General features: G+C 41.3%; 1 protein-coding gene across 1 annotated transcript in view; it reads right to left on the bottom strand.

The window, feature by feature from the left end:
* Positions 1 to 408: 408 nt before the first annotated feature.
* Positions 409 to 26,504, bottom strand: part of LOC131934603 (mucin-19) — a 28,531-nt gene continuing 2,435 nt past the window's right edge. The window contains exons 3-17 of the mRNA XM_059290665.1: positions 26,134 to 26,436; positions 25,409 to 25,609; positions 24,533 to 24,664; positions 23,627 to 23,833; positions 22,624 to 22,755; positions 21,329 to 22,393; positions 20,299 to 20,838; positions 18,557 to 19,327; positions 5,766 to 18,185; positions 3,508 to 3,621; positions 3,192 to 3,285; positions 2,685 to 2,749; positions 2,362 to 2,526; positions 1,749 to 1,909; positions 409 to 742 (exon numbers count right to left, since the gene is read on the bottom strand). Coding sequence (XP_059146648.1) covers positions 584 to 742; positions 1,749 to 1,909; positions 2,362 to 2,526; positions 2,685 to 2,749; positions 3,192 to 3,285; positions 3,508 to 3,621; positions 5,766 to 18,185; positions 18,557 to 19,327; positions 20,299 to 20,838; positions 21,329 to 22,393; positions 22,624 to 22,755; positions 23,627 to 23,833; positions 24,533 to 24,664; positions 25,409 to 25,609; positions 26,134 to 26,436 — 16,529 coding nt within the window. The 3' untranslated portion in view covers positions 409 to 583. The remainder of the gene's footprint in view (positions 743 to 1,748; positions 1,910 to 2,361; positions 2,527 to 2,684; positions 2,750 to 3,191; positions 3,286 to 3,507; positions 3,622 to 5,765; positions 18,186 to 18,556; positions 19,328 to 20,298; positions 20,839 to 21,328; positions 22,394 to 22,623; positions 22,756 to 23,626; positions 23,834 to 24,532; positions 24,665 to 25,408; positions 25,610 to 26,133; positions 26,437 to 26,504) is intronic.

Raw genomic sequence — 26,504 nt, 5'->3', positions numbered from 1 at the left:
CATCCCATCAACAATTTTGCAAGCTTGGTCTTGTGTCACCCCTCTTTTGTACTATTTTATTATTTTAAGTAGTGTAAGACAAACATTGATTTTACAGTAAAATTTACGAATTTTCGATTTATTGTCATCCCTTATGATGGTGCAAATCGAAAGTTTGAGGGGGGGGGGGGTGCTAATCAAACAGCTGCTGAGAACAGTTCCTACCAGTGCCGTCTTGGACAGAATGACGGAGGCCATTCAAAAAAAAACTTACTTTTTGTATACACAAAATGCTCAAAACGATACAGCCATGCTGTTTATACATGCATATTTTAATTTTTTCCTGACGTCTGTGATACAACTTGATCAAAAAGGTGTTTAAAAACAATATTGTTTTAACTTTAAGGTTTTATTTTTGAAGGTCTCACTGTAAACTACTTTTTGAAGCCTTGTATTGAAAATATAATAGTGTATATTTTGCTAAAATAGTACAAGAAAAACATTCTGTTTGAACATTCATATTTTATTTTTTTGAACTTTTCACATTAATCTACTTGAAATTTTTTTTTGACACATTCATATTTTATATTTTTGAATGTTAAAATCAACCACTAGTTGTAAGGGTTGCACCGTAATTCCCATTGGTCAAGTCATTCGCAAGAATGGGGTCACCGGAAGTACACGGGATGGAAGTTAGCACAGCCACCACGATCAGCTCTTGTGTGTCAGTAGCATGGCAGTACACGGGAGCTCCAAAGTCACCCTGCAGGAGATAACATAGTCACAGTAAGCTTACACTGACAGTAAGAAGGTTGAAACAGTAAAACATAGTCACAGTAAGCTACACTGGCAGTAAGAAGGTTGAAACAGTAAAACATAATCACAGTAAGCTACACTGGCAGTAAGAAGGTTGAAACCGTAAAACATAGTCACAGTAGGCTACACTGGCAGTAAAAAGGTTGAAACAGTAAAACATAATCACAGTAAGCTACACTGGCAGTAAGAAGGTTGAAACAGTAAAACATAATCACAGTAAGCTTACATTGACAGTAAGAAGGTTGAAACAGTTACTTAAATGATAGGAGTAATATATTATGAGCAAGACATCACTGCAGTTGTTGATCCTTTTTATAAGTTAGGAAAAATCGTAAACTGTTTTAATACATACAATTTAAAGAAATAAGTGTATATTTCGCCCGAGGGGGCTAGATCAATATGTCGGTAAATGTATAAAAACAATTTATAATTAGAACATTTTCCAATTTGATGCTCGCGTTATATCTTAATATACTTTTATCTTTTAAGTTGAAATAAACAATTTTGTTAACGAATCCAATAGAAACGCTTGGGTACATGACACAGTTTGAGAACCACCGCGGTACAGAATTTTAGACAACACTGTAACGAAGTATAATACAACAGTGAGAGCTACAAGGGGACGGAGTGGAGAGCGTATGATTGCTAACCAATTTCGGATCTCAAGCAAAAAGAAGTTAGTAGGGGACAGAAAACCATTCTAAGAAAGAATACTACAAAATGAAATAATTACTACTTTACGGATCGTACCTCGCTAAGACTATGCAGGCAAATCCAGAAAGAAAAGCAAGCTGAAGTCAAGATTCAACTTACCATATGGTGCATAACTTATAGATACCTAATACTTAATTATGTTGGAGGAAATCACCTCCAATAATTTAATCAATAACGAAGAAGATGATGAAATAATGAAGAAATGAAAGAGAAGAAGGAGAGGCAACAGCCTGTCTTACCCCGCATGACGACTCGTCAGATCCCAGACAAATGACCTGCGAGGTAGGGTTGACCATCGTGTCCGTGTAGTTGCCACCAGCGTCAGCGACCTCCTGCAGCAAAACATCGCAACATGTGTTGCTTGTGATGGTTATCTGACGGGCATCGCCGGTGTAGTTGACTGGGAATTAATTAAACGCCAAGTAATTAGTAGGTCTTTAAAAGTCTCCAAATAATTATTTACATTTTTTTCATGGGGCATCTATAAATAGTGTTAAAATAATGTATTCATCATTGTACCCCCCTCCCTTTATCGTTCAAAAAGCTAGATCCCAAATTTTATAACGTCACAAAAATCACCCAACCCCCTCAAAATAGCACTACAAAAAGCAAGCCAGACCTTGGATAAAATAATGTACTTAAACCAGACCGCTCCCATAAATTAACGTCACAAAATGCTAAAAATCCGTCAAGTGACGTCAGCATGTTCTACCAGACCTGCTAAAATCACCATCCTCCGTTGCATATGACAATATAAGGGTAGGTGTCCCACAACCTAAGACTAATGTCTTATTCCAATACAGACCAGACGAGACGACATGGAACTAACATATACTGCCGGCTACTACTTACAGTCTCCAGATGCCTGCGTCCCGTACCCAGCAGCAAAACAGTTGGTGAAGTCCACTCGACCGTTCATTGTGGAGTCATCGTACAGACATGCGTACTCAGGACAGTTGGTCACGCTCACTGGTTCCGGTAGCGTTATACTCGCCATGCCATTGCCGATGTCAGAATCTACAGGGGTGGGGTGGGGGGGGGGGCAATTTTGTAAAATTGTCATGAGTTGAGGGGCGAGTTTAAGTGATTGCAGCAAGCTACTTGATCTTTGTTCATTGAAAACGTTGACAAATTTGCCAGCGTGTTTAGGATTTAAACCATACCAAAATACTCACAGTTTAGGTTTCCTGCAGTAATGACTATCTCTTGCTGACCACTGCCGACACTCAATAGCTCATCGCTAAAACGGTAAAACAGTATATTAAACACAATTAGTAAATATTGATTTTTATCAATAGAGGTGCACTCTGGTCTATTTAACAGGCTTTCCGAATCGGCAACAATTTTTTAGGCATTCCGTAGATTCGGTCTACGATCTCAACAAGTTCCAATGGATGTTATAGATGACTGTTTAAAAAACTACACGAGGAGATGATCAATGGAGGCTAGTTTTCAACTAATCATCGAAGACTTGTAGGCCGGTCCGTATTTGCCCCATTTTTCTACTCGGGAGACAGAACATGTAATGTCCTATCTTAACCATTCCTTGTTCTGAAAATGTTATGTTTTATGCAACAATACTACATACTAACGCTCCCGTACACCATGGGTGTGGCATAGCTTTTGATCATGCATTTGTCAACCAAAAAGAACCAGATCACTAATGAAGTTAATTATGTTACCTGATGCCTTTGATCTCGTTAAAATAATCGGCACAATCCAACGGTACGATGAGAGTGGTGGTAGACGTTAAAACTCCTGTACACAGGGTTGAGCCTGTCAAACAATAAACGTACTCACGTACACATACTGAATGTACAAAAAAATATTCACGCAGCCCTAATGGCATTTTATCTTTTAAAAACGAGCATAAAATTTGACTTTAACTTTTAGACTCCATCTCCCTACCAACGCATTGCCCTCCCACTATGTATCTGACCAAACAGTAGAAACATATCCTGCCTTTTGAGACCGATTGTTTAAAAAACAGCAACTCACTTGAAAAACTGTCTCGAATACCAACCATTCCACTGGCAACACTGCATGCGTCAGCTGTAGCGGTACCCGTAAGTCTTTTACCCGCAATCACAGGCTGGGTAACACTTGGGCACACTAATCAGAGGGAAATAAATTCAATTTTAGATTAAATACAATCTTCTATAGAGGATAAACAAACTGCTGTTAAAGAGTTAACTATTTAAATTATATATATATATATATATATATATATATATATATATATATATATATATATATATATATATATATATATATATATATATATATGGTGACAGGACAAATGATCTCAGAAAAATATACCAGACAAAATATCTCACGAATAAATGATCTCACGACAAATGATCTCAGACAAAATATCTCACAGCAAAATATTTATTGTATTTATGAGAATTGTAGTCAATTTTAACATTTGTTTAATTGTCAGATGGATTTTTATTCGCTGTTTTCCCCTACACATAATAATTGTGAGATATACTAAATGAATGAGTTAAGCACAATTTTTTAAATAGAATTTGTATTAAGTGTATAAGACATGAAAAAGCATATAAGAAATAAAATAATGGAAGCCTTAGTCACATTTATCTTCAAAACACGTGAAATAGTTTTCAAAAAGATGATTGGGTCTTCAAGTTTCTAATGCGAAAATTATGTTTTTAGTGCATCATCAACACAAATGTAACGTTAACGTTTCTTCGCTGGCTCTTATCTAGCGTAAATCTAAGATGCATTTCTGCTATGTAACAAGAGATGCCATAGCTGCGTACTCACCAGTACTACATCTTTGTTTGCATGCACACTATGATTAACTTTCCTCCGCAATGACCACTGTCGTTTAAATTAGCAAGTCACGTTATCACCAGAGTGTGATAGGAAAACAAACATTGACTTCACATGATCGTTGTATTGTCAACGGAGAGTGAACATCTTCTCGATGTGTCTCCCCCAACATTGCAAGTGGCCCCCTTGATACGTATGTGTGATTTCTTGGCGCTTCCATATTTAAGCTCTTTGATCTAGTTTCGTCCTCCTGATGTGCTAGGACTGCCTCATATTCGGCAAGCCCACCTAAACTGTCTCTGTTATCTTCGTTTAAACCTACGAATATTATATTTCTAATTGCAATTTTAATATATTAAATGTAACAACCATTTACGACAAACCTTTACTCACAATTATTAGGTTTAAAAAAAAAGTAAATAAAAACCAAAGGACAATCAATTTTTTAAAAGATGTTAAAGATGCACCCCCCCCCCCTCTAACTTTCGATTTGCACCCCCTCAAACTGCAAAAATGCAGCTAAATTGACATTTTAATTTTTTATTACAACCCATTTTGGCGCCCCCTAAGGTCGGCGCCCGGGGACATATGTCCCCCCCCCCCTGCCCCCCATCTCTACGCCTCTAATCCTAAATACTATAAATATTTTGATGTGAAATATTGTGTCTGACATATTTGGTTTAAGATCATTTGTCCATTGCATCATTTGTGATGATATGTATTTGTGCTGATATCTTTTGTCCGGGATATTATTTGAGATAATTTGTCTTGACACATTTGGCGTGAGATCATTTGTCCGTGAGATATTTTGTCTGAGATCATTTGTCATAGAAACCTATTATTTACTACATGCCGGTCCGAGACTTAGCATACGCCGCTATTTAGTTGTTTTATTTTCCACTTCGACACTACCAATACTGCAAGTGAAAATATTTTGTTTTAAAGTACTATCACTAGCTAGTGAAGGAAGTTTATCCTCACCCTTCCTTCCCTCTCTCCGTCTGTCCCCTTGAAAGAAGCCGTCCGTGTCTACAGTTTACAGTCGAAAAGCAGAAACATTTTTATTATTTCCCCTTTGTTTAAAATCGTTTAAAAACTAAATTATCTGCCCCTAACAGCCGCCAATGATTCGACCCGGCTCTACGATTGTAAACTTTGAACGTAAACCACAGCTTACCAGGCTGGTGGAGGTGCGGGGCGGGCAGTGATATGCCTAGAGAACGGGCTAGTAACGGCTTAGACCCTACGTGGTGGTGTCTCGCATGGTCCCCACGTAGAGAATTGTATATATAGATAAACTTAAAGTAAACAGTGATGTTAGACACGAGATTGAAGACAAATCATAATTTTGAAATTGAAAGCATTCAAATTTTATGAAAATAAGAAGTAAAGAAATTAACCAGAAAAGAAAGTTAAAATAATGTCAGAGTGAAATGCCGAAAAAAAGATCGTTCACTTACAAGGTTTAGGAGTTGTGGTACTAGTAGTTGTTGTTTCCTCTGTGGTTGTTGTAGTTGATGCTTCTGTAGTTGTGGTAGTTGGTGCCTCTGTAGTTGTGGTAGTTGGTGCCTCTGTGGTTGTTGTAGTTGGTAGTTCCGTTGTTGTAGTTAGTGCCACTGTAGTTGTTGTAGTTGGTGCTTCTGTAGATGTTGTAGTTGGTACTTCTGTAGTTGTTGTAGTTGGTGCCTCTGTAGTTGTTGTAGTTGGTGTCTCTGTAGTTGTGAGAGTTGGCGCATTTGTAGTTGTGGTTGTTGGTGCTTCTGTAGTTGTTGTAGTTGAAGATTCTGTAGTTGTGGTAGTAGGCAGTTCAGATATTGTAGTTGGTGCCACTGTAGTTGTTGTAGTTGGTGCTTCTGTAGTCATTGTAGCTAGTCCATCTGTGGTTGTTGTAGTTAGTGCCTCTGTAGTTGTTGTAGTTGGTACTTCTGTAGTTGTGGTAGTTTGTGCTTCTGTAGTTGTTGTAGTTGTTGCCTCTGTAGTTGTTGTAGTTGGTGCCTCTGTAGTTGTGGTAGTTGGCGCATTTGTAGTTGTGGTTGTTGGTGCTTCTGTAGTTGTTGTAGTTGAAGATTCTGTAGTTGTGGTAGTAGGCAGTTCAGATGTTGTAGTTGGTGCCACTGTAGTTGTTGTAGTTGGTGCTTCTGTAGTCATTGTAGCTAGTCCATCTGTGGTTGTTGTAGTTAGTGCCTCTGTAGTTGTTGTAGTTGGTACTTCTGTAGTTGTGGTAGTTTGTGCTTCTGTAGTTGTTGTAGTTGTTGCCTCTGTAGTTGTTGTAGTTGGTGCCTCTGTAGTTGTGGTAGTTGGTGCCTCTGTGGTTGTTGTAGTTGGTGCTTCTGTAGTTGTTGTAGTTGGCAGTTCTGTTGTGGTAGTTGGTGCTTCTGTAGTTGTTGTAGTTGGTGCTTCTGTAGTCATTGTAGCTAGTCCATCTGTGGTTGTTGTAGTTAGTGCCTCTGTAGTTGTTGTAGTTGGTACTTCTGTAGTTGTGGTAGTTTGTGCTTCTGTAGTTGTTGTAGTTGTTGCCTCTGTAGTTGTTGTAGTTGGTGCCTCTGTAGTTGTGGTAGTTGGCGCATTTGTAGTTGTGGTTGTTGGTGCTTCTGTAGTTGTTGTAGTTGAAGATTCTGTAGTTGTGGTAGTAGGTAGTTCAGATGTTGTAATTGGTGCCACTGTAGTTGTTGTAGTTGGTGCTTCTGTAGTCATTGTAGCTAGTCCATCTGTGGTTGTTGTAGTTAGTGCCTCTGTAGTTGTTGTAGTTGGTGCCTCCGTAGTTGTGGTAGTTGGTGTATTTGTAGTTGTGGTAGTTTGTGCTTCTGTAGTTGTGGTAGTTAGTGCCACTGTAGTTGTTGTAGTTGGTGCCTCCGTAGTTGTGGTAGTTGGTGTATCTGTAGTTGTGGTAGTTGGTGTCTCTGTAGTTGTGGTAGTAGGCAGTTCAGATGTTGTAGTTGGTGCTACTGTAGTTGTTGTAGTTGGTGCCTCTGTAGTTGTTGTAGTTGGCAGTTCTGTTGTGGTAGTTGGTGCTTCTGTAGTTGTTGTAGTTGGTGACTCTGTGGTTGTTGTAGTTGGAACTTCTGTAGTTGTGGTAGTTGTTGCTTCTGTAGTTGTTGTAGTTGGTGCCAATGTAGTTGTTGTAGTTGGCAGTTCTGTTGTGGTAGTTGGTGCTTCTGTAGTTGTTGTAGTTGGTGCCTCTGTGGTTGTTGTAGTTTGTACTTCTGTAGTTGTGGTAGATGGTACCACTGTAGTTGTTGTAGTTGGTGCCTCTGTAGTTGTTGTAGTTGGTGCCTCTGTGGTCGTTGTAGTTGGTACTTCTGTAGTTGTGGTAGCTATTGCTTCTGTAGTTGTTGTAGTTGGTTGCAGCGTAGTTGTTGTAGTTAGTGCCTCTGTAGTTGATGTAGTTGGTGCCTCTGTAGTTGTGGTAGTTGGTGCTTCTGTAGTTGGTGTAGTTGGTGCTTCTGTAGTTGTGGTAGTTGGTAGTTCCGTTGTTGTAGTTGGTGACACTGTAGTTGTTGTAGTTGGTGCTTCTGTAGTTGTTGTAGTTGGTGCCTCTGTAGTTGAAGTAGTTGGTGTCTCTGTAGTTGTGGTAGTAGGGAGTTCAGATGTTGTAGTTGGTGCTTCTGTAGTTGTTGTAGTTGGTGCTTCTGTAGTTGTGGTAGTTGGTACATCTGTAGTTGTGGTAGTTGGTACATCTGTAGTTGTGGTAGTTGTTGCTTCTGTAGTTGTGGTAGTTGGTAGTTCCGTTGTTGTAGTGTGTGACACTGTAGTTGTTGTAGTTGGTGCCTCTGTGGTTGTTGTAGTTGGTGCCTCTGTAGTTGTAGTTGTTGGCGCCTCTGTAGTCGTGGTAGTTAGCTGTTCTGTTGTTGTAGTTAGGTCAATTGTTGTAGTAATTACTTGAGATGTAGTCGATGTTTCTGCAGTAGATGATGCTGGTGTTTCTGCAGTTGAAGTCTCTATTATGACTGTAGTTGATAAATCTGGTTGATCATTAGCTGCCGTTGTTGTTTCACTTGTCGTGGATGTGGTAATAACTTCAGTAGTACTGGTAGGTAACTGTTCAGTTGTTGTGGTAGGTGGTTGTTCAACTGTTGTTGTGGTTGAAGCTTCTGTAGTAGTGGTAGTTGATGCTTCTGTAGTTGTGGTACTTGGCTGTTCAGTTGTAGTAGTTGACGCATCTGTAGTTGTTGTAGTTGGTGCCTCTGTAGTTGTTGTAGTTGGTGCCTCTGTAGTTGTGGTAGTTGGTGCCTCTGTCGTTGTTGTAGTTGTTGCCTCTGTAGTTGTTGTAGTTGGCATTTCTGTTGTAGTAGTTGGTCCTTCTGTAGTTGTTTTAGTTGGTGCCTCTGTGGTTGTTGTAGTTGGTACTTCTGTAGTTGTGGTAGTTATTGCTTCTGTAGTTGTTGTAGTTGGTTCCACCGTAGTTGTTGTAGTTGGTGCTTCTGTAGTTGATGTAGTTGGTGCCCCTGTAGTTGTTGTAGTTGGTGTCTCTGTAGTTGTGGTAGTTGGTGTCTCTGTCGTTGTGGTAGTAGGCGGTTCAGATGTTGTAGTTGGTGCTTCTGTAGTTGTTGTAGTTGGTGCCTCTGTCGTTGTTGTAGTTGGTGCCTCTGTAGTTGTTGTAGTTGGCAGTTCTGTTGTGGTAGTTGGTGCTTCTGTAGTTGGTGTAGTTCGTGCTTCTGTAGTTGTGGTAGTTGGTAGTTCCGTTGTTGTAGTTGGTGACACTGTAGTTGTTGTAGTTGGTGCCTCTGTGGTTGTTGTAGTTGGTGCCTCTGTAGTTGTGGTAGTTGGTGCCTCTGTCGTTGTTGTAGTTGGTGCCTCTGTAGTTGTTGTAGTTGGTGCCTCTGTAGTTGTTGTAGTTGGTATTTCTGTTGTAGTAGTTGGTGCTTCTGTAGTTGTTGTAGTTGGTGCCACTGTAGTTGTTGTAGTTGGTGCCTCTGTAGTCGTTGTAGTTGGTACTTCTGTAGTTGTGGTAGCTATAGCTTCTGTAGTTGTTGTAGTTGGTTCTAGCGTAGTTGTTGTAGTTGGTGCCTCTGTAGTTGATGTAGTTGGTGCCTCTGTAGTTGTGGTAGTTGGTGTCTCTGTAGTTGTGGTAGTAGGCAGTTCAGATGTTGTAGTTGGTGCTTCAGTACTTGTTGTAGTTGGTGCCACTGTAGTAGTTGTAGTTGGTGCTTCTGTAGTTGGTGTAGTTGGTGCTTCTGTAGTTGTGGTAGTTAGTAGTTCCGTTGTTGTAGTTGGTGACACTGTAGTTGTTGTAGTTGGTGCCTCTGTGGTTGTTGTAGTTGGTGCTTCTGTAGTTGTTGTAGTTGGTGCCTCTGTTGTTGTTGTAGTTGGTGCTTCTGTAGATGTTGTAGTTGGTGCTTCTGTAGTTGTGGTAGTTGGCGCTTCTGTAGTTGTGGTAGTTGGTGCTTCTGTAGTTGGTGTAGTTCGTGCTTCTGTAGTTGTGGCAGTTGGTAGTTCCGTTGTTGTAGTTGGTGACACTGTAGTTGTTGTAGTTGGTGCCTCTGTGGTTGTTGTAGTTGGTGCCTCTGTAGTTGTGGTAGTTGGTGCCTCTGTCGTTGTTGTAGTTGGTGCCTCTGTAGTTGTTGTAGTTGGTGCCTCTGTAGTTGTTGTAGTTGGTATTTCTGTTGTAGTAGTTGGTGCTTCTGTAGTTGTTGTAGTTGGTGCCACTGTAGTTGTTGTAGTTGGTGCCTCTGTAGTCGTTGTAGTTGGTACTTCTGTAGTTGTGGTAGCTATAGCTTCTGTAGTTGTTGTAGTTGGTTCTAGCGTAGTTGTTGTAGTTGGTGCCTCTGTAGTTGATGTAGTTGGTGCCTCTGTAGTTGTGGTAGTTGGTGTCTCTGTAGTTGTGGTAGTAGGCAGTTCAGATGTTGTAGTTGGTGCTTCAGTACTTGTTGTAGTTGGTGCCACTGTAGTAGTTGTAGTTGGTGCTTCTGTAGTTGGTGTAGTTGGTGCTTCTGTAGTTGTGGTAGTTAGTAGTTCCGTTGTTGTAGTTGGTGACACTGTAGTTGTTGTAGTTGGTGCCTCTGTGGTTGTTGTAGTTGGTGCTTCTGTAGTTGTTGTAGTTGGTGCCTCTGTTGTTGTTGTAGTTGGTGCTTCTGTAGTTGTTGTAGTTGGTGCTTCTGTAGTTGTGGTAGTTGGTGCTTCTGTAGTTGTTGTAGTTGGTGCTTCTGTAGTTGTGGTAGTTGGTGCTTCTGTAGTTGTGGTAGTTGATACATCTGTAGTTGTGGTAGTTGTTGCTTCTGTAGTTGTTGTAGTTGGTGCCTCTGTAGTTGTTGTAGTTGGTGTCTCTGTAGTTGTGGTAGTTGGTGTCTCTGTAGTTGTGGTAGTTAGTGTCTCTGTAGTTGTGGTAGTTGGTGTCTCTGTAGTTGTGGTAGTTAGTGTCTCTGTAGTTGTGGTAGTAGGCAGTTCAGATGTTGTAGTTTGTGCTTCTGTAGTTGTTGTAGTTGGTGCCACTGTAGTTGTTGTAGTTGGTGCCTCTGTGGTTGTTGTAGTTTGTACTTCTGTAGTTGTGGTAGATGGTACCACTGTAGTTGTTGTAGTTGGTGCCTCTGTAGTTGTTGTAGTTGGTGCCTCTGTAGTTGTGGTAGTTGGTGCCTCTGTCGTTGTTGTAGTTGGTGCTTCTGTAGTTGTGGTAGTTGGTAGTTCCGTTGTTGTAGTTGGTGAAACTGTAGTTGTTGTAGTTGTTGCCTCTGTGGTTGTTGTAGTTGGTGCCTCTGTAGTTGTAGTTGTTGGCGCCTCTGTAGTCGTGGTAGTTGGCTGTTCTGTTGTTGTAGTTAGGTCAATTGTTGTAGTAATTACTTGAGATGTAGTCGATGTTTCTGCAGTAGATGATGCTGGTGTTTCTGCAGTTGAAGTCTCTATTATGACTGTAGTTGATAAATCTGGTTGATCATTAGCTGCCGTTGTTGTTTCACTTGTCGTGGATGTGGTAATTACTTCAGTAGTACTGGGAGGTAACTGTTCAGTTGTTGTGGCAGTTGGTTGTTCAACTGTTGTTGTGGTTGAAGCTTCTGTAGTAGTGGTAGTTGATGCTTCTGTAGTTGTGGTACTTGGCTGTTCAGTTGTAGTAGTTGACGCATCTGTAGTTGTTGTAGTTGGTGCCTCTGTAGTTGTTGTAGTTGGTGCCTCTGTAGTTGTGGTAGTTGGTGCCTCTGTGGACGTTGTAGTTGGTACTTCTGTAGTTGTGGTAGTTATTGCTTCTGTAGTTGTTGTAGTTGGTTCCACCGTAGTTGTTGTAGTTGGTGCTTCTGTAGTTGATGTAGTTGGTGCCTCTGTAGTTGTGGTAGTTGGTGTCTCTGTCGTTGTGGTAGTAGGCGGTTCAGATGTTGTAGTTGGTGCTTCTGTAGTTGTTGTAGTTGGTGCCTCTGTCGTTGTTGTAGTTGGTGCCTCTGTAGTTGTTGTAGTTGGCAGTTCTGTTGTGGTAGTTGGTGCTTCTGTAGTTGTTGTAGTTGGTGCTTCTGTAGTTGTGGTAGTTGGTACATCTGTAGTTGTGGTAGTTGTTGCTTCTGTAGTTGTTGTAGTTGGTTCCACTGTAGTTGTTGTAGTTGGTGCCTCTGTAGTTGTTGTAGTAGGTGCCTCTGTAGTTGTGGTAGTTGGTGTCTCTGTAGTTGTGGTAGTTGGTGTCTCTGTAGTTGTGGTAGTTGGCAGTTCAGATGTTGTAGTTGGTGCTTCTGTAGTTGTTGTAGTTGGTGCCACTGTAGTTGTTGTAGTTAGTGCCTCTGTAGTTGTGGTAGTTGGTGTATCTGTAGTTGTGGTAGTAGGCAGTTCGGATGTTGTAGTTGGTGCCACTGTAGTTGTTGTAGTTGGCAGTTCTGTTGTGGTAGTTGGTGCTTCTGTAGTTGTTGTAGTTGGTGCTTCTGTAGTTGTGGTAGTTGGTACATCTGTAGTTGTGGTAGTTGTTGCTTCTGTAGTTGTTGTAGTTGGTTCCACTGTAGTTGATGTAGTTGGTGCCTCTGTCGTTGTTGTAGTTGGTGCCTCTGTAGTTGTTGTAGTTGGCAGTTCTGTTGTGGTAGTTGGTGCTTCTGTAGTTGTTGTAGTTGGTGCTTCTGTAGTTGTGGTAGTTGGTACATCTGTAGTTGTGGTAGTTGTTGCTTCTGTAGTTGTTGTAGTTGGTTCCACTGTAGTTGATGTAGTTGGTGCCTCTGTAGTTGTTGTAGTTGGTGCCTCTGTAGTTGTGGTAGTTGGTGTCTCTGTAGTTGTGGTAGTTGGTGTATCTGTAGTTGTGGTAGTAGGCAGTTCGGATGTTGTAGTTGGTGCCACTGTAGTTGTTGTAGTAGGTGCTTCTGTAGTTGTGGTAGTTGGTAGTTCCGTTGTTGTAGTTGGTTCCACTGTAGTTGATGTAGTTGGTGCCTCTGTAGTTGTTGTAGTTGGTGCCTCTGTAGTTGTGGTAGTTGGTGTCTCTGTAGTTGTGGTAGTTGGTGTATCTGTAGTTGTGGTAGTAGGCAGTTCGGATGTTGTAGTTGGTGCCACTGTAGTTGTTGTAGTAGGTGCTTCTGTAGTTGTGGTAGTTGGTAGTTCCGTTGTTGTAGTTGGTGAAACTGTAGTTGTTGTAGTTGGTGCCTCTGTAGTTGTGGTAGTTGGTGTCTCTGTCGTTGTGGTAGTAGGCGGTTCAGATGTTGTAGTTGGTGCTTCTGTAGTTGTTGTAGTTGGTGCCTCTGTCGTTGTTGTAGTTGGTGCCTCTGTAGTTGTTGTAGTTGGCAGTTCTGTTGTGGTAGTTGGTGCTTCTGTAGTTGTTGTAGTTGGTGCTTCTGTAGTTGTGGTAGTTGGTACATCTGTAGTTGTGGTAGTTGTTGCTTCTGTAGTTGTTGTAGTTGGTTCCACCGTAGTTGTTGTAGTTGGTTCCACTGTAGTTGTTGTAGTTGGTGCCTCTGTAGTTGTTGTAGTTGGTGCCTCTGTAGTTGTGGTAGTTGGTGTCTCTGTAGTTGTGGTAGTTGGTGTCTCTGTAGTTGTGGTAGTTGGCAGTTCAGATGTTGTAGTTGTTGCTTCTGTAGTTGTTGTAGTTGGTGCCACTGTAGTTGTTGTAGTTAGTGCTTCTGTAGTTGTTGTAGTTGGTGCCTCTGTAGTTGTTGTAGTTTGTGCCTCTGTAGTTGTGGTAGTTGGTGTATCTGTAGTTGTGGTAGTAGGCAGTTCGGATGTTGTAGTTGGTGCCACTGTAGTTGTTGTAGTAGGTGCTTCTGTAGTTGTGGTAGTTGGTGCCTCTGTAGTTGTAGTTGTTGGCGCCTCTGTAGTCGTGGTAGTTAGCTGTTCTGTTGTTGTAGTTAGGTCAATTGTTGTAGTAATTACTTGAGATGTAGTCGATGTTTCTGCAGTAGATGATGCTGGTGTTTCTGCAGTTGAAGTCTCTATTATGACTGTAGTTGATAAATCTGGTTGATCATTAGCTGCCGTTGTTGTTTCACTTGTCGTGGATGTGGTAATAACTTCAGTAGTACTGGTAGGTAACTGTTCAGTTGTTGTGGTAGTTGGTTGTTCAACTGTTGTTGTGGTTGAAGCTTCTGTAGTAGTGGTAGTTGATGCTTCTGTAGTTGTGGTACTTGGCTGTTCAGTTGTAGTAGTTGACGCATCTGTAGTTGTTGTAGTTGGTGCCTCTGTAGTTGTTGTAGTTGGTGCCTCTGTAGTTGTTGTAGTTGGTGCCTCTGTAGTTGTTGTAGTTGGTGCCTCTGTAGTTGTTGTAGTTGGTGCCTCTGTAGTTGTGGTAGTTGGTGCCTCTGTCGTTGTTGTAGTTGTTGCCTCTGTAGTTGTTGTAGTTGGCATTTCTGTTGTAGTAGTTGGTCCTTCTGTAGTTGTTTTAGTTGGTGCCTCTGTGGTTGTTGTAGTTGGTACTTCTGTAGTTGTGGTAGTTATTGCTTCTGTAGTTGTTGTAGTTGGTTCCACCGTAGTTGTTGTAGTTGGTGCTTCTGTAGTTGATGTAGTTGGTGCCCCTGTAGTTGTTGTAGTTGGTGTCTCTGTAGTTGTGGTAGTTGGTGTCTCTGTCGTTGTGGTAGTAGGCGGTTCAGATGTTGTAGTTGGTGCTTCTGTAGTTGTTGTAGTTGGTGCCTCTGTCGTTGTTGTAGTTGGTGCCTCTGTAGTTGTTGTAGTTGGCAGTTCTGTTGTGGTAGTTGGTGCTTCTGTCGTTGTTGTAGATGGTGCTTCTGTAGTTGTGGTAGTTGGTAGTTCCGTTGTTGTAGTTGGTGCCTCTGTGGTTGTTGTAGTTGGTGCTTCTGTAGTTGTTGTAGTTGGTGCCTCTGTTGTTGTTTTAGTTGGTGCCTCTGTAGTTGTGGTAGTTGGTGTCTCTGTAGTTGTGGTAGTTGGTGTCTCTGTAGTCGTGGTAGTAGGGAGTTCAGATGTTGTAGTTTGTGCCACTGTAGTTGTTGTAGTTAGTATATCTGTAGTTGTGGTAGTTGTTGCTTCTGTAGTTGATGTAGTTGGTTCCACTGTAGTTGTTGTAGTTGGTGCCTCTGTAGTTGTTGTAGTTGGTGTCTCTGTAGTTGTGGTAGTAGGCAGTTCAGATGTTGTAGTTGGTGCTTCTGTGGTTGTTGTAGTTGGTGCTTCTGTAGTTGTTGTAGTTGGTGCCTCTGTTGTTGTTGTAGTTGGTACTTCTGTAGATGTGGTAGTTATTGCTTCTGTAGTTGTTGTAGTTGGTGCCTCTGTGGTTGTTGTAGTTGGTACTTCTGTAGATGTGGTAGTTATTGCCTCTGTAGTTGTTGTAGTTGGTGCCTCTGTAGTTGTTGTAGTTGGTGTCTCTGTAGTTGTGGAAGTTGGTGCTTCTGTAGTTGTGGTAGTTGTTGCTTCTGATGTTGATGTAGTTGGTTCTTCTGTTGTTGATGTTGTTGGCGCATCTGTAGTTGTTTTAGTTGGTGCCTCTGTAGTTGTTGTAGTTGGTGCTTCTGTGGTTGTGATAGTAGGCAGTTCAGATGTTGTAGTTGGTGCCACTGTAGTTGTTGTAGTTGGTACATCTGTGGTTGTTGTAGTTGGTGCCTCTGTAGTTGTTGGCTGTTCAGTAGTTGTGGTTGTCATTTCTGTTGCAGTGGTAGTAATTTGGTCAGTTGTTGTAGTAATTACTTGAGAAGTAGTCGATGGTTCTGCGGTAGATGATGATGGAGTTTCTGTTGTAGAAGTCTCTATTATGACTGTTGTTGATAAATCTGGTTGATCGTTTGATGCTGTTGTCGTTTCACTTGTTGATGTTGTGATTGCTTCAGTAGTACTTGAAGGTAGTTTTTCCGTAGTAGTCGTAGTTGGTTGTTCAACTGTTGTTGTAGTTTGTGCTTCTGTAGTTGTTGTAGTTGTTACATCTGTTGTTTTGGTAGTTGGCACTTCAGTTGTTGTAGTTGGTGTCTCTGTAGTTGTTGTAGTTTTTGCCTCTGTAGTTGTTGTAGTTGGTGCCTCTATAGTTGTGGTAGTTACTGTCTCTGTAGTTGTTGTAGTTGGTGCTTCTGTAGTTGTTGTAGTTGGTGTCCCGGTAGTTGTGGTAGTTGGTGTCTCTGTAGTGGTAGTAGTAGGTGCCTCTGTAGTTGTGGTAGTTGGCAGTTCAGTTGTTGTAGTTGGTGACACTGTGGTTGTTGTAGTTGGTGCCTCTGTAGTTGATGTAGTTGGTGCTTCTGTAATTGTGGTAGTTTGTGCCTCTGTAGTTGTGGTAGTTGGTGCTTCTGTTGTTGTTTGTTCAGTTGTTGTAGTTGGTTGTTTACTGGTTGTTGTAGTTGGCTGTTCAGTGGTTATTGTAGTTAGTTGTTCAGTTGTTGTAGGTGGCTGTTCAGAGGTTGTTGTACTTAGTTGTTCAGTTGTTGTAGTTGGCTGTTCAGTGGTTGTTGTAGTTAGTTGTTCAGTTGTTGTAGTTGGCTGTTCAGTGGATGTTGTAGTTGGCTGTTCAGTGGTTGTTGTTGTTGGCTTTTCAGTGGTTGTTGTAGTTGGCAGTTCAGTGGTTGTTGTAGTTGGCTGTTCAGTGGTTGTTGTAGTTGGCTGTTCAGTGGTTGTTGTTGTTGGCTGTTCAGTGGTTGTTGTTGTTGGCTGTTCAGTGGTTGTTGTAGTTGGTTGTTCGGTGGTTGTTGTAGTTGGTTGTTCAGAGGTTGTTGTCGTTGGTTGTTCAGTGGTTGTTGTAGTTAGCTGTTCAGTTGTTGTAGTTGGCTGTTCAGTGGTTGTTGTAGTTGGTTGTTCAGTGGTTGTTGTAGTTGGCTGTTCAGTGGTTGTTGTAGTTGGCTGTTCAGTTGTTGTTGTAGTTGGCTGTTCAGTGGTTGTTGTTGTTGGCTGCTCAGTGGTTGTTGTAGTTAGTTGTTCAGTTGTTGTAGTTGGCTGTTCAGTTGTTGTTGTAGTTGGCTGTTCAGTGGTTATTGTTGTTGGCTGTTCAGTGGTTGTTGTAGTTGGTTGTTCGGTGGTTGTTGTAGTTGGTTGTTCAGTGGTTGTTGTCGTTGGTTGTTCAGTGGTTGTTGTAGTTAGCTGTTCAGTTGTTGTAGTTGGCTGTTCAGTGGTTGTTGTAGTTGGTTGTTCAGTGGTTGTTGTAGTTGGCTGTTCACTGGTTGTTGTAGTTGGCTGTTCAGTTGTTGTTGTAGTTAGCTGTTCAGTGGTTGTTGTAGTTTGTTGTTCAGTGGTTGTTGTAGTTGGCTGTTCAGTGGTTGTTGTAGTTGGTTGTTCAGTGGTTGTTGTAGTTAGTTGTTCAGTTGTTGTAGTTGGCTGTTCAGTGGTTGTTGTAGTTAGTTGTTCAGTTGTTGTAGTTGGTTGTTCAGTTGTTGTAGTTGGCTGTTGGGTTGACGATGATGTGGTCATCTCTGTAGAAGCAGTAGACATTTGGTCAGTTGTTGTAGTAATTACGTGAGCTGTAGTTGATTGTTCTAGCGTAGTTGATGGAGTGTCTGTTGTAGAAGTCTCGAATATTACTGTGGTTGATAAATCTGGCTCATCATTTATTGCTGTTGTTGTTTCACTGACTGTTGTAATTGCTACAGTGGATGTTATGGTTGTTTGTTCCGATGCTGTTGTACCTTCTGTTTCTGTTGTTGTTGTAGAAAGCTCCGCTGTAGTGGTTGTTGTTGTTGGCTCTGTAGTTGTTAGTTGTTCGGTTGTTGTTGTGATTTGTGGTTCTGTTGTTGTAGTAAGCTCCGCAGTAGTGGTTGTCGTTGTTGGCTCTGTAGTTGTTAGTTTTTCGGTTGTTGTTGTGATTTGTGGTTCTGTTGTTGTAGTAAGCTCCGCAGTAGTGGTTGTCGTTGTTGGCTCTGTAGTTGTTAGTTGTTCGGTTGTTGTTGTGCCTTCTGGTTCTGTTGTTGTTGTAGTAAGCTCCGCTGTAGTGGTTGTCGTTGTTGGCTCTGTAGTTGTTGTATCTGGAACTGTCGTGGTCGTTGCTGGAGTAGTCGTTGTAGTGGGTGTTGTTGATGTAATCGGTGTTGTTGTAGTTGTTTGTTCAGTGGTTGTGGTTGATGCCTGTTCAGTAGTTGTCGTTGTAGGCGTCGTTGTAGTTGTGGTTGGTGTTGTTGTTGTGGTGGGTGTGGTAGTTGTGGTTGGTGTTGTTGTAGTAGTTTGTTCAGTAGTCGTGGTTGTCAACGGTTCAGTGGTTGTTGTTGTAGGCGTCGTCGTTGTTGTGGTAGGTGTTGTTGTAGTTGTAGTTGGTGTTGTAGTTGTTGTCGGGGTAGTAGTTGTTGTTGTAGGCGTGGTTGTAGTTGTTGTCGGTGTAGTAGTTGTTGTTGTAGGCGTAGTTGTAGTTGTTGTCGGCGTAGTAGTTGTTGTTGTAGGCGTGGTTGTAGTTGTTGTTGGTGAAGTAGTTGTTGTTGTAGGCGTGGTTGTAGTTGTTGTTGGTGTAGTAGTTGTTGTTGTAGGCGTGGTTGTAGTTGTTGTCGGAGTCGTTGTTGTTGTTGTGGTGGATGTAGTTTGCTCTAACGTCGTCTGAACCTTTGGACACATATCTTCGATGCCGGCTGCACACATGCACAAGCCTGTAGCTGAAAAAAAGTACAAGCGACTTTAAAAATCAAGACGTCTGCTCAATGATACACAAACAAAATACAAATATGATGCATTATTATAGTAACAATAACTAACTTCAAATGCTAGCTCTAAACACGTTTGTGGCTTATTTTAGATTTTAAATAAGTTGTAAATATTATGGCACTATAGTTCTCCCTCAGTCACACAATGTGCTGTGGCAAAATTTAAAGGATCTCTTGCTGTGAGCGATTTGGCTATCTCCAGTAATAGCCTCCTACTGCTTTAAATAAAATGATAGCTGTGGGTTTACTAACACACACAACTAATTATCGAAATCTTCGGAAAATTGTAGATATTACGATACCATAACGACACCGCAACTTACCACCATCGACGATACAGCCAGCGATTTGAGCGTAGAAAAACGTTGGCAAGTTGTTGGGGTCGCAGCAAGCAGGGTCGGCGTTGTATAGTGGGTAGGCGACTGTGGTTGTTGGAAGTGTGGTGGTTGTCGTAGTTTTCGTTGTGGTCGTTGGTTTTGTGGTTGTTGTCGTAGGTTTTGTTGTGGTTGTTGGTTTCGTGGTTGTTGTTGTTGGTTTTGTGGTAGTTGTTGTAGGTTTAGTTGTGGTCGTAGTTTTGGTAGTAGTTGTGGTTGGTGTTGTGGTTGTAGTTTTAGTCGTTGTGGTAGTTGGTGTTGTCGTTGTTGTCGTTGGTTTTGTTGTTGTGGTAGTAGGTGTAGTGGTTGTTGTAGTTGGTGTTGTCGTTGTTGTAGTTGGTGTTGTGGTTGTGGTAGTTGGTGTTGTTGTGGTAGTTGGTGTCGTCGTTGTTGTAGTTGGTGTTGTGGTTGGTGTAGTTGGTGTTGTTGTAGTTGGTGTTGTGGTTGTTGTGGTTGGTGTTGTAGTCGTGGTGGTTGGTGTTGTTGTTGTTGTAGTTGGTGTTGTCGTTGTTGTAGTTGGTGTTGTGGTTGTTGTGGTTGTGGTTGTGGTAGTTGGTGTTGTGGTTGTTGTAGTAGGTGTTGTGGTTGTTGTAGTTGGTGTTGTGGTTGTTGTTGTAGGTGTTGTTGTTGTGGTGGTTGATGTTGTGGTTGTTTCCGTTGTGGTTTGAACCTTTGGACACATGTCCTCTATTCCTGCAGCACACATACACAGCCCTGTAGCTGCAACATAAAAAAACAACAGACGTTACCTTTCGTCTTTAGTATCCCTTGATTGTGATTCTTTAATTAAACACTAAATAGAATATGGGACGACGTGGCCTAGCAGTGTATCGCTAGACTTTGAACCACGAGTACCATGGACTGTTAGGTTTAATTATAGAACTTACTTTACTAAGATGCTTAAAAATACATAATGTACAATCTGGTAATAAGAAAAAAAAATCGAGGTTGTGCATGGTACCCATGTATAATTTTCTCACTGTTGTTCAAACATGTATATTAGAATACATTTTTATTTTTTCATTTATTTGTAAAAGCAGTTCAATAATCAAAGCTAACCGTTGCAAATAAAATGCTTGTAAAATAATGTGAGCTTAATATAAATTGTCAGTTTAGCAAACCCATCTTTCAAAATAGAGCCAGCGACGGTTATTTGCATATTTTATCATAATTTTCGCGTTGATGTAATTTGTTTTGAGGTTGTGGTAATTGTATGAAGACGATCAATTTCAATAACTGTCTCTATTTAGCTATCTAGTAACGACACAACTAATTATCGACATCATTAACAAACGGTAAGTATAACGACGCAAGAATAGGAAACATTAGAAACACTTCAAAGTGAAACGTAGAATAGTCAACTTGTTGAAACGATGTGTAGGATTGTAAATGATAGTAAAAGTATGATAAAAATACGTTTATTAAAAAAAAAAACTATAATATAACTGGGAACCATGACGGTTATTCTTAACACCGTAAGAACTGTACTAACGTTTTAAAGAGAAGTGTACAGATCCGCTACACATAAACACAAATCACACAGCAACTTTGATACATTGTAGCTATGATGATAACTCAACAACACAACAACTTACCGTCATCGATAATAAATTGTAGCTATGAAGAAAATACAACGACTCAACTTTGATACATTGTAGCTATGATGATAACTCAACAACACAACAACTTACCGCCATCGATGATGCAGCCAGCGATTTGAGCGTAGAAAAACGTTGGCAAGTTGTTGGGGTCACAGCAAGCTGGGTCAGCGTTGTATAGTGGGTAGGCAACTGTGGTTGTTGGGAGTGTGGTGGTTGTCGTAGTTTTTGTTGTTGTCGTTGGTTTTGTGGTTGTTGTCGTAGGTTTTGTTGTGGTTGTTGGTTTCGTGGTTGTTGTTGTTAGTTTTGTAGTAGTTGTTGTAGGTTTAGTTGTGGTCGTAGTTTTTGTAGTTGTTGTGGTTGGTGTTGTGGTTGTAGTTTTAGTTGTTGTGGTAGTTGGTGTTGTCGTTGTTGTCGTTGGTTTCGTTGTTGTTGTGGTTGGTGTAGTAGTTGTGGTAGTTGGTGTTGTTGTGGTAGTTGGTGTCGTGGTTGTTGTAGTTGGTGTAGTGGTTGTTGTAGTTGGTGTTGTGGTTGTTGTAGTTGGTGTTGTAGTGGTGGTTGTGGTTGTGGTGGCCAGGTCAATATTAGGGCACATGTCTTCGATACCAACAGCGCACATGCACTTCCCAGTTGCTGAAATGAAAACGTTTTTTTTTTTTAAATTAACATTTTAATTAACAGCATCCATATTTATTTTAATTAGTTTTAACATTTTGCTGTTAAATTAGTTGCAATCAGAACAATATTGCTGATACTCTAGTTAAAATCACATATTTTAAAATGCAGACATAGCATACCACGTACAAACACATTTACTTTCTAGATCAGACCTTACATATCACATACTGAGTCGAGCCATATATACAACATAACATTACAGTTACATTCAGAAACGATCGGATACAATAAATGTATCGTGCTTGAAAGCAAAAAGTCACATTACATACCCTATTGATTTAAAAATATCGTCTATAAATAACGTCTCAGTTTTACCACACAACAGGGTACCTGCAACATTCTTTCTACTTTTAAACTACTAATTTTTATGGTAATTATTGAATAGTTCCGACTAAAGATAAATGGAATAATGGATACTGCGAAGTGTGTACTTGATTGAACTTACTTCCATCGATAATACAGCCAGCAATTTGGGCGTAGAAGAATGTGGGGAGGTTGTTGGGGTCGCAGCAAGCAGGGTCGGCGTTGTAGAGTGGATAGGCAACTGTGGTTGTTGGAAGTGTTGTGGTTGTCGTTGATTTTGTTGTTGTTGTCGTTGGTTTTGTGGTTGTTGTTGTAGGTTTAGTTGTGGTGGTGGTAGATTTAGTCGTTGTTGTGGTTGGTGTGGTTGTGGTGGTTTTTGTGGTTGTGGTAGTTGGAGTTGTGGTTGTTGTTTTAGTGGTTGTTGTAGTTGGTGTGGTTGTGGTTGTGGTTGGTGTAGTGGTTGTGGTAGTTGGTGTTGTGGTTGTTGTGGTGGGTTTCGTAGTAGTGGTAGTTGGCGTCGTTGTTGTTGTTGTTGGTGTAGTGGTTGTTGTAGTTGGTGTAGTGGTTGTTGTGGTTGGTGTAGTGGTTGTGGTTGTAGGTGTGGTTGTTGTTGTGGTTGTTTTCGTAGTAGTAGTAGTTGGTGTAGTGGTTGTTGTTGTTGGTGTAGTGGTTGTGGTTGTAGGTGTGGTTGTTGTTGTGGTTGTTTTCGTTGTAGTGGTAGTTGGTGTAGTGGTTGTTGTGGTTGGTGTTGTAGTGGTAGTAGTTGGTGTAGTTGTTGTTGTGGTTGGTGTAGTAGTTGTTGTCGTTGGTGTTGTAGTTGTAGTAGTTGGTGTAGTGGTTGTTGTAGTTGGTGTAGTGGTTGTTGTAGTTGGTGTTGTAGTTGTAGTAGTTGGTGTAGTGGTTGTTGTAGTTGGTGTTGTAGTAGTTGGTGTAGTGGTTGTTGTAGTTGGTGTCGTAGTGGTGGTAGTTGGTGTAGTGGTTGTTGTAGTTGGTGTTGTTGTTGTAGTAGTTGGTGTAGTGGTTGTGGTAGTTGGTGTCGTAGTGGTGGTAGTTGGTGTAGTGGTTGTTGTGGTTGGTGTAGTGGTCGTAGTTGTTGGTGTAGTAGTTGTTGTAGTTGGTGTCGTAGTGGTGGTGGTAGTTGTTGTAGTGGCTAGCTCGCAGGCGGATAAGTCCGATCGGTAATCCGACGGACACTTGCAAACAGAGGCTGTAAAACAACGCAACAGAAAAACATATCAAGTGGCTCCAACAATTTTTACTGCTGGTACTTAATTTTCCAACGTGCTTCTTTAAAATACTAAATATTTAGCTACAACATTTAAAATAAATAATTTTCTGTTATGTTTTACAAAAACACTTTAGTTTCATAGTTTACTTTTTTGAGAGTTTAAATAAGAGAGAAATGGAAGCATGAAAAAACAACATCAACAAACGGACCTTCATAAGCACAGCCGTACGTTAGACCGTTGAGGTAGTTCCCATTGCAGCAGTTGTCGTTGGCCAGGAAAGTGCCCTGCACGTCTTTGCAGTAGGCGACGTCTGGGACGTCCTTACATTCACATTCGTTGTCTGAAGTAGGGATAGAACTGTTAATGGGGTGTTGGGGTGGATCGACGAAGATGATGTTGAAATTAGGATGGTGGGTTGGAGAGGAAGATGATGGTGAAATTAGGATGGTGGGTCGTAGAGGAAGATGATGGTGAAATTAGGATGGTGGGTCATAGAGGAAGATTATGGTGAAATTAGGATGGTGGGTTTTAGAGGAAGATGATGGTGAAATTAGGATGTTGGGGTGGATCGAGGAAGATGATGGTGAAATTAGGATGGTGGGTTGGAGGGGAAGATGATTGTGAAATTAGGATGGTGGGTTTTAGAGGAAGATGATGGTGAAATTAGGATGGTGGGTTGGAGGGGAAGATGATTGTGAAATTAGGATGGTGGGTTTTAGAGGAAGATGATGGTGAAATTAGGATGTTGGGTTTGATAGGAAGATGATGGTGAAATTAGGATGGTGGGTTTTAGAGGAAGATGATGGTGAAATTAGGATGGTGGGTCGTAGAGGAAGATGATGTTAAAATTAGGATGTTGGGTATGAGAGAAAGATGATGGTGAAAATAGGATGGTGGGTTTTAGAGGAAGATGATGGTGAAATTAGGATGTTGGGTTTGAGAGGAAGATGATGGTGAAATTAGGATGGTGGGTTTTAGAGGAAGATGATGGTGAAATTAGGATGGTGGGTCGTAGAGGAAGATGATGTTAAAATTAGGATGTTGGGTTTGAGAGGAAGATGATGGTGAAACCCCCACCCCTCCGACCCCCCTTCACTTACTGGCGTTCCAAGCGCAGTAGTACTGCCCTGTGATGTAGTCGCTCTACCCCCACCCCACCCTCTACCCCCCATCCCCACCCCTCCCACCCCCTCCCCTCCCCCATCACTTACTGGCGTTCCAAGCGCAGTAGTACTGCCCTGTGATGTAGTCACTCTGCAGACTGTCACAGCACGAGCCCTTGCCGATGAAGGTTGTTGCTGGAGCCGCTGGGGGCTTGGTGGTTGTTGTCGTGGTGGTGGTGGTGGTCGTTGTGGTGATGCCTAGCTCACAGGTGGGCAGACTTGACCGCTGTTCAGAGGGACACTTGCAGACACCTCCTGAATGGATGTAGTGAGAGTTTTACACATACACACACACACACACATATATATATATATATATATATATATATATATATATATATATATATATATATATATATATATGTATATATATATATATATATATGCATATATTTAAATAAAAGAATAACTAATTACATAAATACATGTATGTGTGTATCAATATCGTATCTGGATTACATACTCTTAACACATCTACATGCAGGGCTGAAGGTTTAATTAATTTCTCCTCCGCAATTAAATATTGTCTTGATAGACATCGATTTCTCGCTATTAATGAAGTCAAAATATAAATTGTATTTTTTTTTTTTTTACAGACAGACGACTGCGTCAAAAGTATAACTTTAACATCTTGAATTTTCTTATATCTTATTGATGACTTGTGTTTTTATATCTGGAATCTAGCTTCACTTCACATTATATTTGTTTCTAAGACCTTCTAATTAATTGTGTTTTTATCTCTTCTGTAGTGTCTTGTAATCAGTTATTCGATCACTTCTACCGAACATGTTTCCTTCAAATCTGGCACGTATCAGATAACAAACTAAAACATTTCGACTTAATATACTAATTTAATTGCATTTTTCGTAAGTAAAAAGTCAAATATAAATACGTTTAATATTATATTTAGTTTGATGAACACAAAAAAAAACGATTGTATAAATCTGCACCGACCTTCATAAGCGCAACCGAAGGTCAAACCGTTGAGGTCATTTCCGTTACAGCAGTTGTCTTTAGCCTCGTAGGTGCCACCTGTGTTCTGGCAGTAGCTGACGTCAGGCACGTTCTGGCACACACACTCGTTGTCTGCACACAAGGGGGGGGGGGGGGGCGGGGTTAGGGTAAATATAGCAATGTTCTGAGACATTCATTCTCTGCACACAAAGTGGGGTAGGGGTGTTAGGGTTAGGGCAAATATAGCAAGGTTCTGAGACAGTCGTCTGCACATAAGGGGGGGGGGGGCGGGGTTAGGATTAGGGTAAATACAGCAAGGTTCTGAGACAGTCGTTATCTGCACACAAGGGGGGGGGGCGGGGTTAGGATTAGGGTAAATATAGCAAGGTTCTGAGACAGTCGTTGTCTGCACATAAGGGGGGGGGGCGGGGTTAGGGTAAATATAGCAAGGTTCTGAGACACTCGTTGTCTGCATACAAGTGGGGGGGGGGGGTAGAGTTAGGGTAAATATAGCAAGGTTCTGAGACAGTCATTCTCTGCACACAAGGGGGGGGGGTTAGGGTAAATATAGCAAGGTTCTGAGACATTCGTCTGCACATAAGAGGGGTGGGGGTAGGGGTGTTAGGGTAAGGGTAAATATAGCAAGGTTCTGAGACAGTCGTTGTCTGCACACAAGGGGGGGGGGTTAAGGTTAGGGTAAATATAGCAAGGTTCTCAGAAAGTCGTCGGTATACACACATATATATGTGAGTGTGGTTAATCATGATTATTTCCACAGATAAAAGAAACGTAAACTGTCTGTTATTGCGCTATCTACATAATATGTAAACATAATAAAGAAGATACAATGAGCAGAGTTTAGAAAAGTATACTGACTGCTATTCCAGGAACAGTAGTAGTGACCAGTGACGTAATCGCTGCTCAAGGGGTCACAGCACGAGCTTTTGGCCAGGAATGTTGTAGATGCGGGGGCCAGCGTGGTTGTCGTTGTGGTGGTGGTGGCGGGGGCGGCTGTGGGCACCAGCTCACAGGATGCCAGACTCGTCCTCTCGGCCGTGGGGCACAGGCAGACGTTGGCTGGGGGAGGGGGAGAGAATGTGAGTTGTAAGAGACTTTCTTGGTTTTGTATATCTACATTTAATACGGTTACGCAAAATATTTTAATGTACGAAAAATACGAACCATGAAAATTAAAATACTTTCTTTGTATAATGTGTAACAACATATAAAACATATGAATATGTGATGCGTGTTTTGATAATAACTACATGCGAAACTCACAAGTTTTAGAAAAATAAAAATGTATTGTGCATCCATGTTTAAAGACATATTGTCTATCATGTGTAAATAAAATCAATGGTCTACATCTAAATTAAAAGCTGCCATATTAATGTAAGCTTCGATACATTTTTAATATATACAAATTAAGTCTCTTTGACAACCAAATATATGCTTTAATGTGTACAGTCTATGGGTAAGTCATCTATAATTAAACACAACGAAATAATTAATGAAATTCATTTAATAATTAATAAAAAATTTTTTTTAAACTAATCTTGAAACGAAATGTGTATTGACCTTGAAATCTAACGTGCACTGACCTTGAAAGCTGCAGCCGTAGATCAAGCCGTCCATATTGGTGCCATCACAGCAGGCGGGGTCCGCCTCCCACGTCTCCGTTTGACGGCGTTTCCGGTTGAGCGGTGTCTTGGAGAAGTCCGGTATTTTCTGGAGCCATTTGACCGGCCTGGTGCCGCCCTTGAGGGCCGAGGTCCTGTTGGCCACCTCGTCTAACGCCTCCTTCAGGAACCCGCCGGTGCTGTAGGTCTTTAGCCGCTCTCTCAGGACGAGGGCGGAGCACTGTAGGGATGACCTCACACCCTGACACACACATTCGCTGCTCGCTGGGGGGAGGGGGGGGGAGTAAACCAGAGTTACTTTTCTTTAATAGCTGTTCTATTAACCTACTGAT

Source organism: Physella acuta, unplaced genomic scaffold (genome assembly GCF_028476545.2).
Source record: "Physella acuta isolate Inbredline_101_S28 unplaced genomic scaffold, ASM2847654v3 ptg000113l, whole genome shotgun sequence".
NCBI classification, from domain to species: Eukaryota; Metazoa; Mollusca; class Gastropoda; family Physidae; genus Physella; species Physella acuta.
Note: the sequence above shows the minus strand (reverse complement) of the source record. Positions and strands in the feature narration are given on the sequence as shown.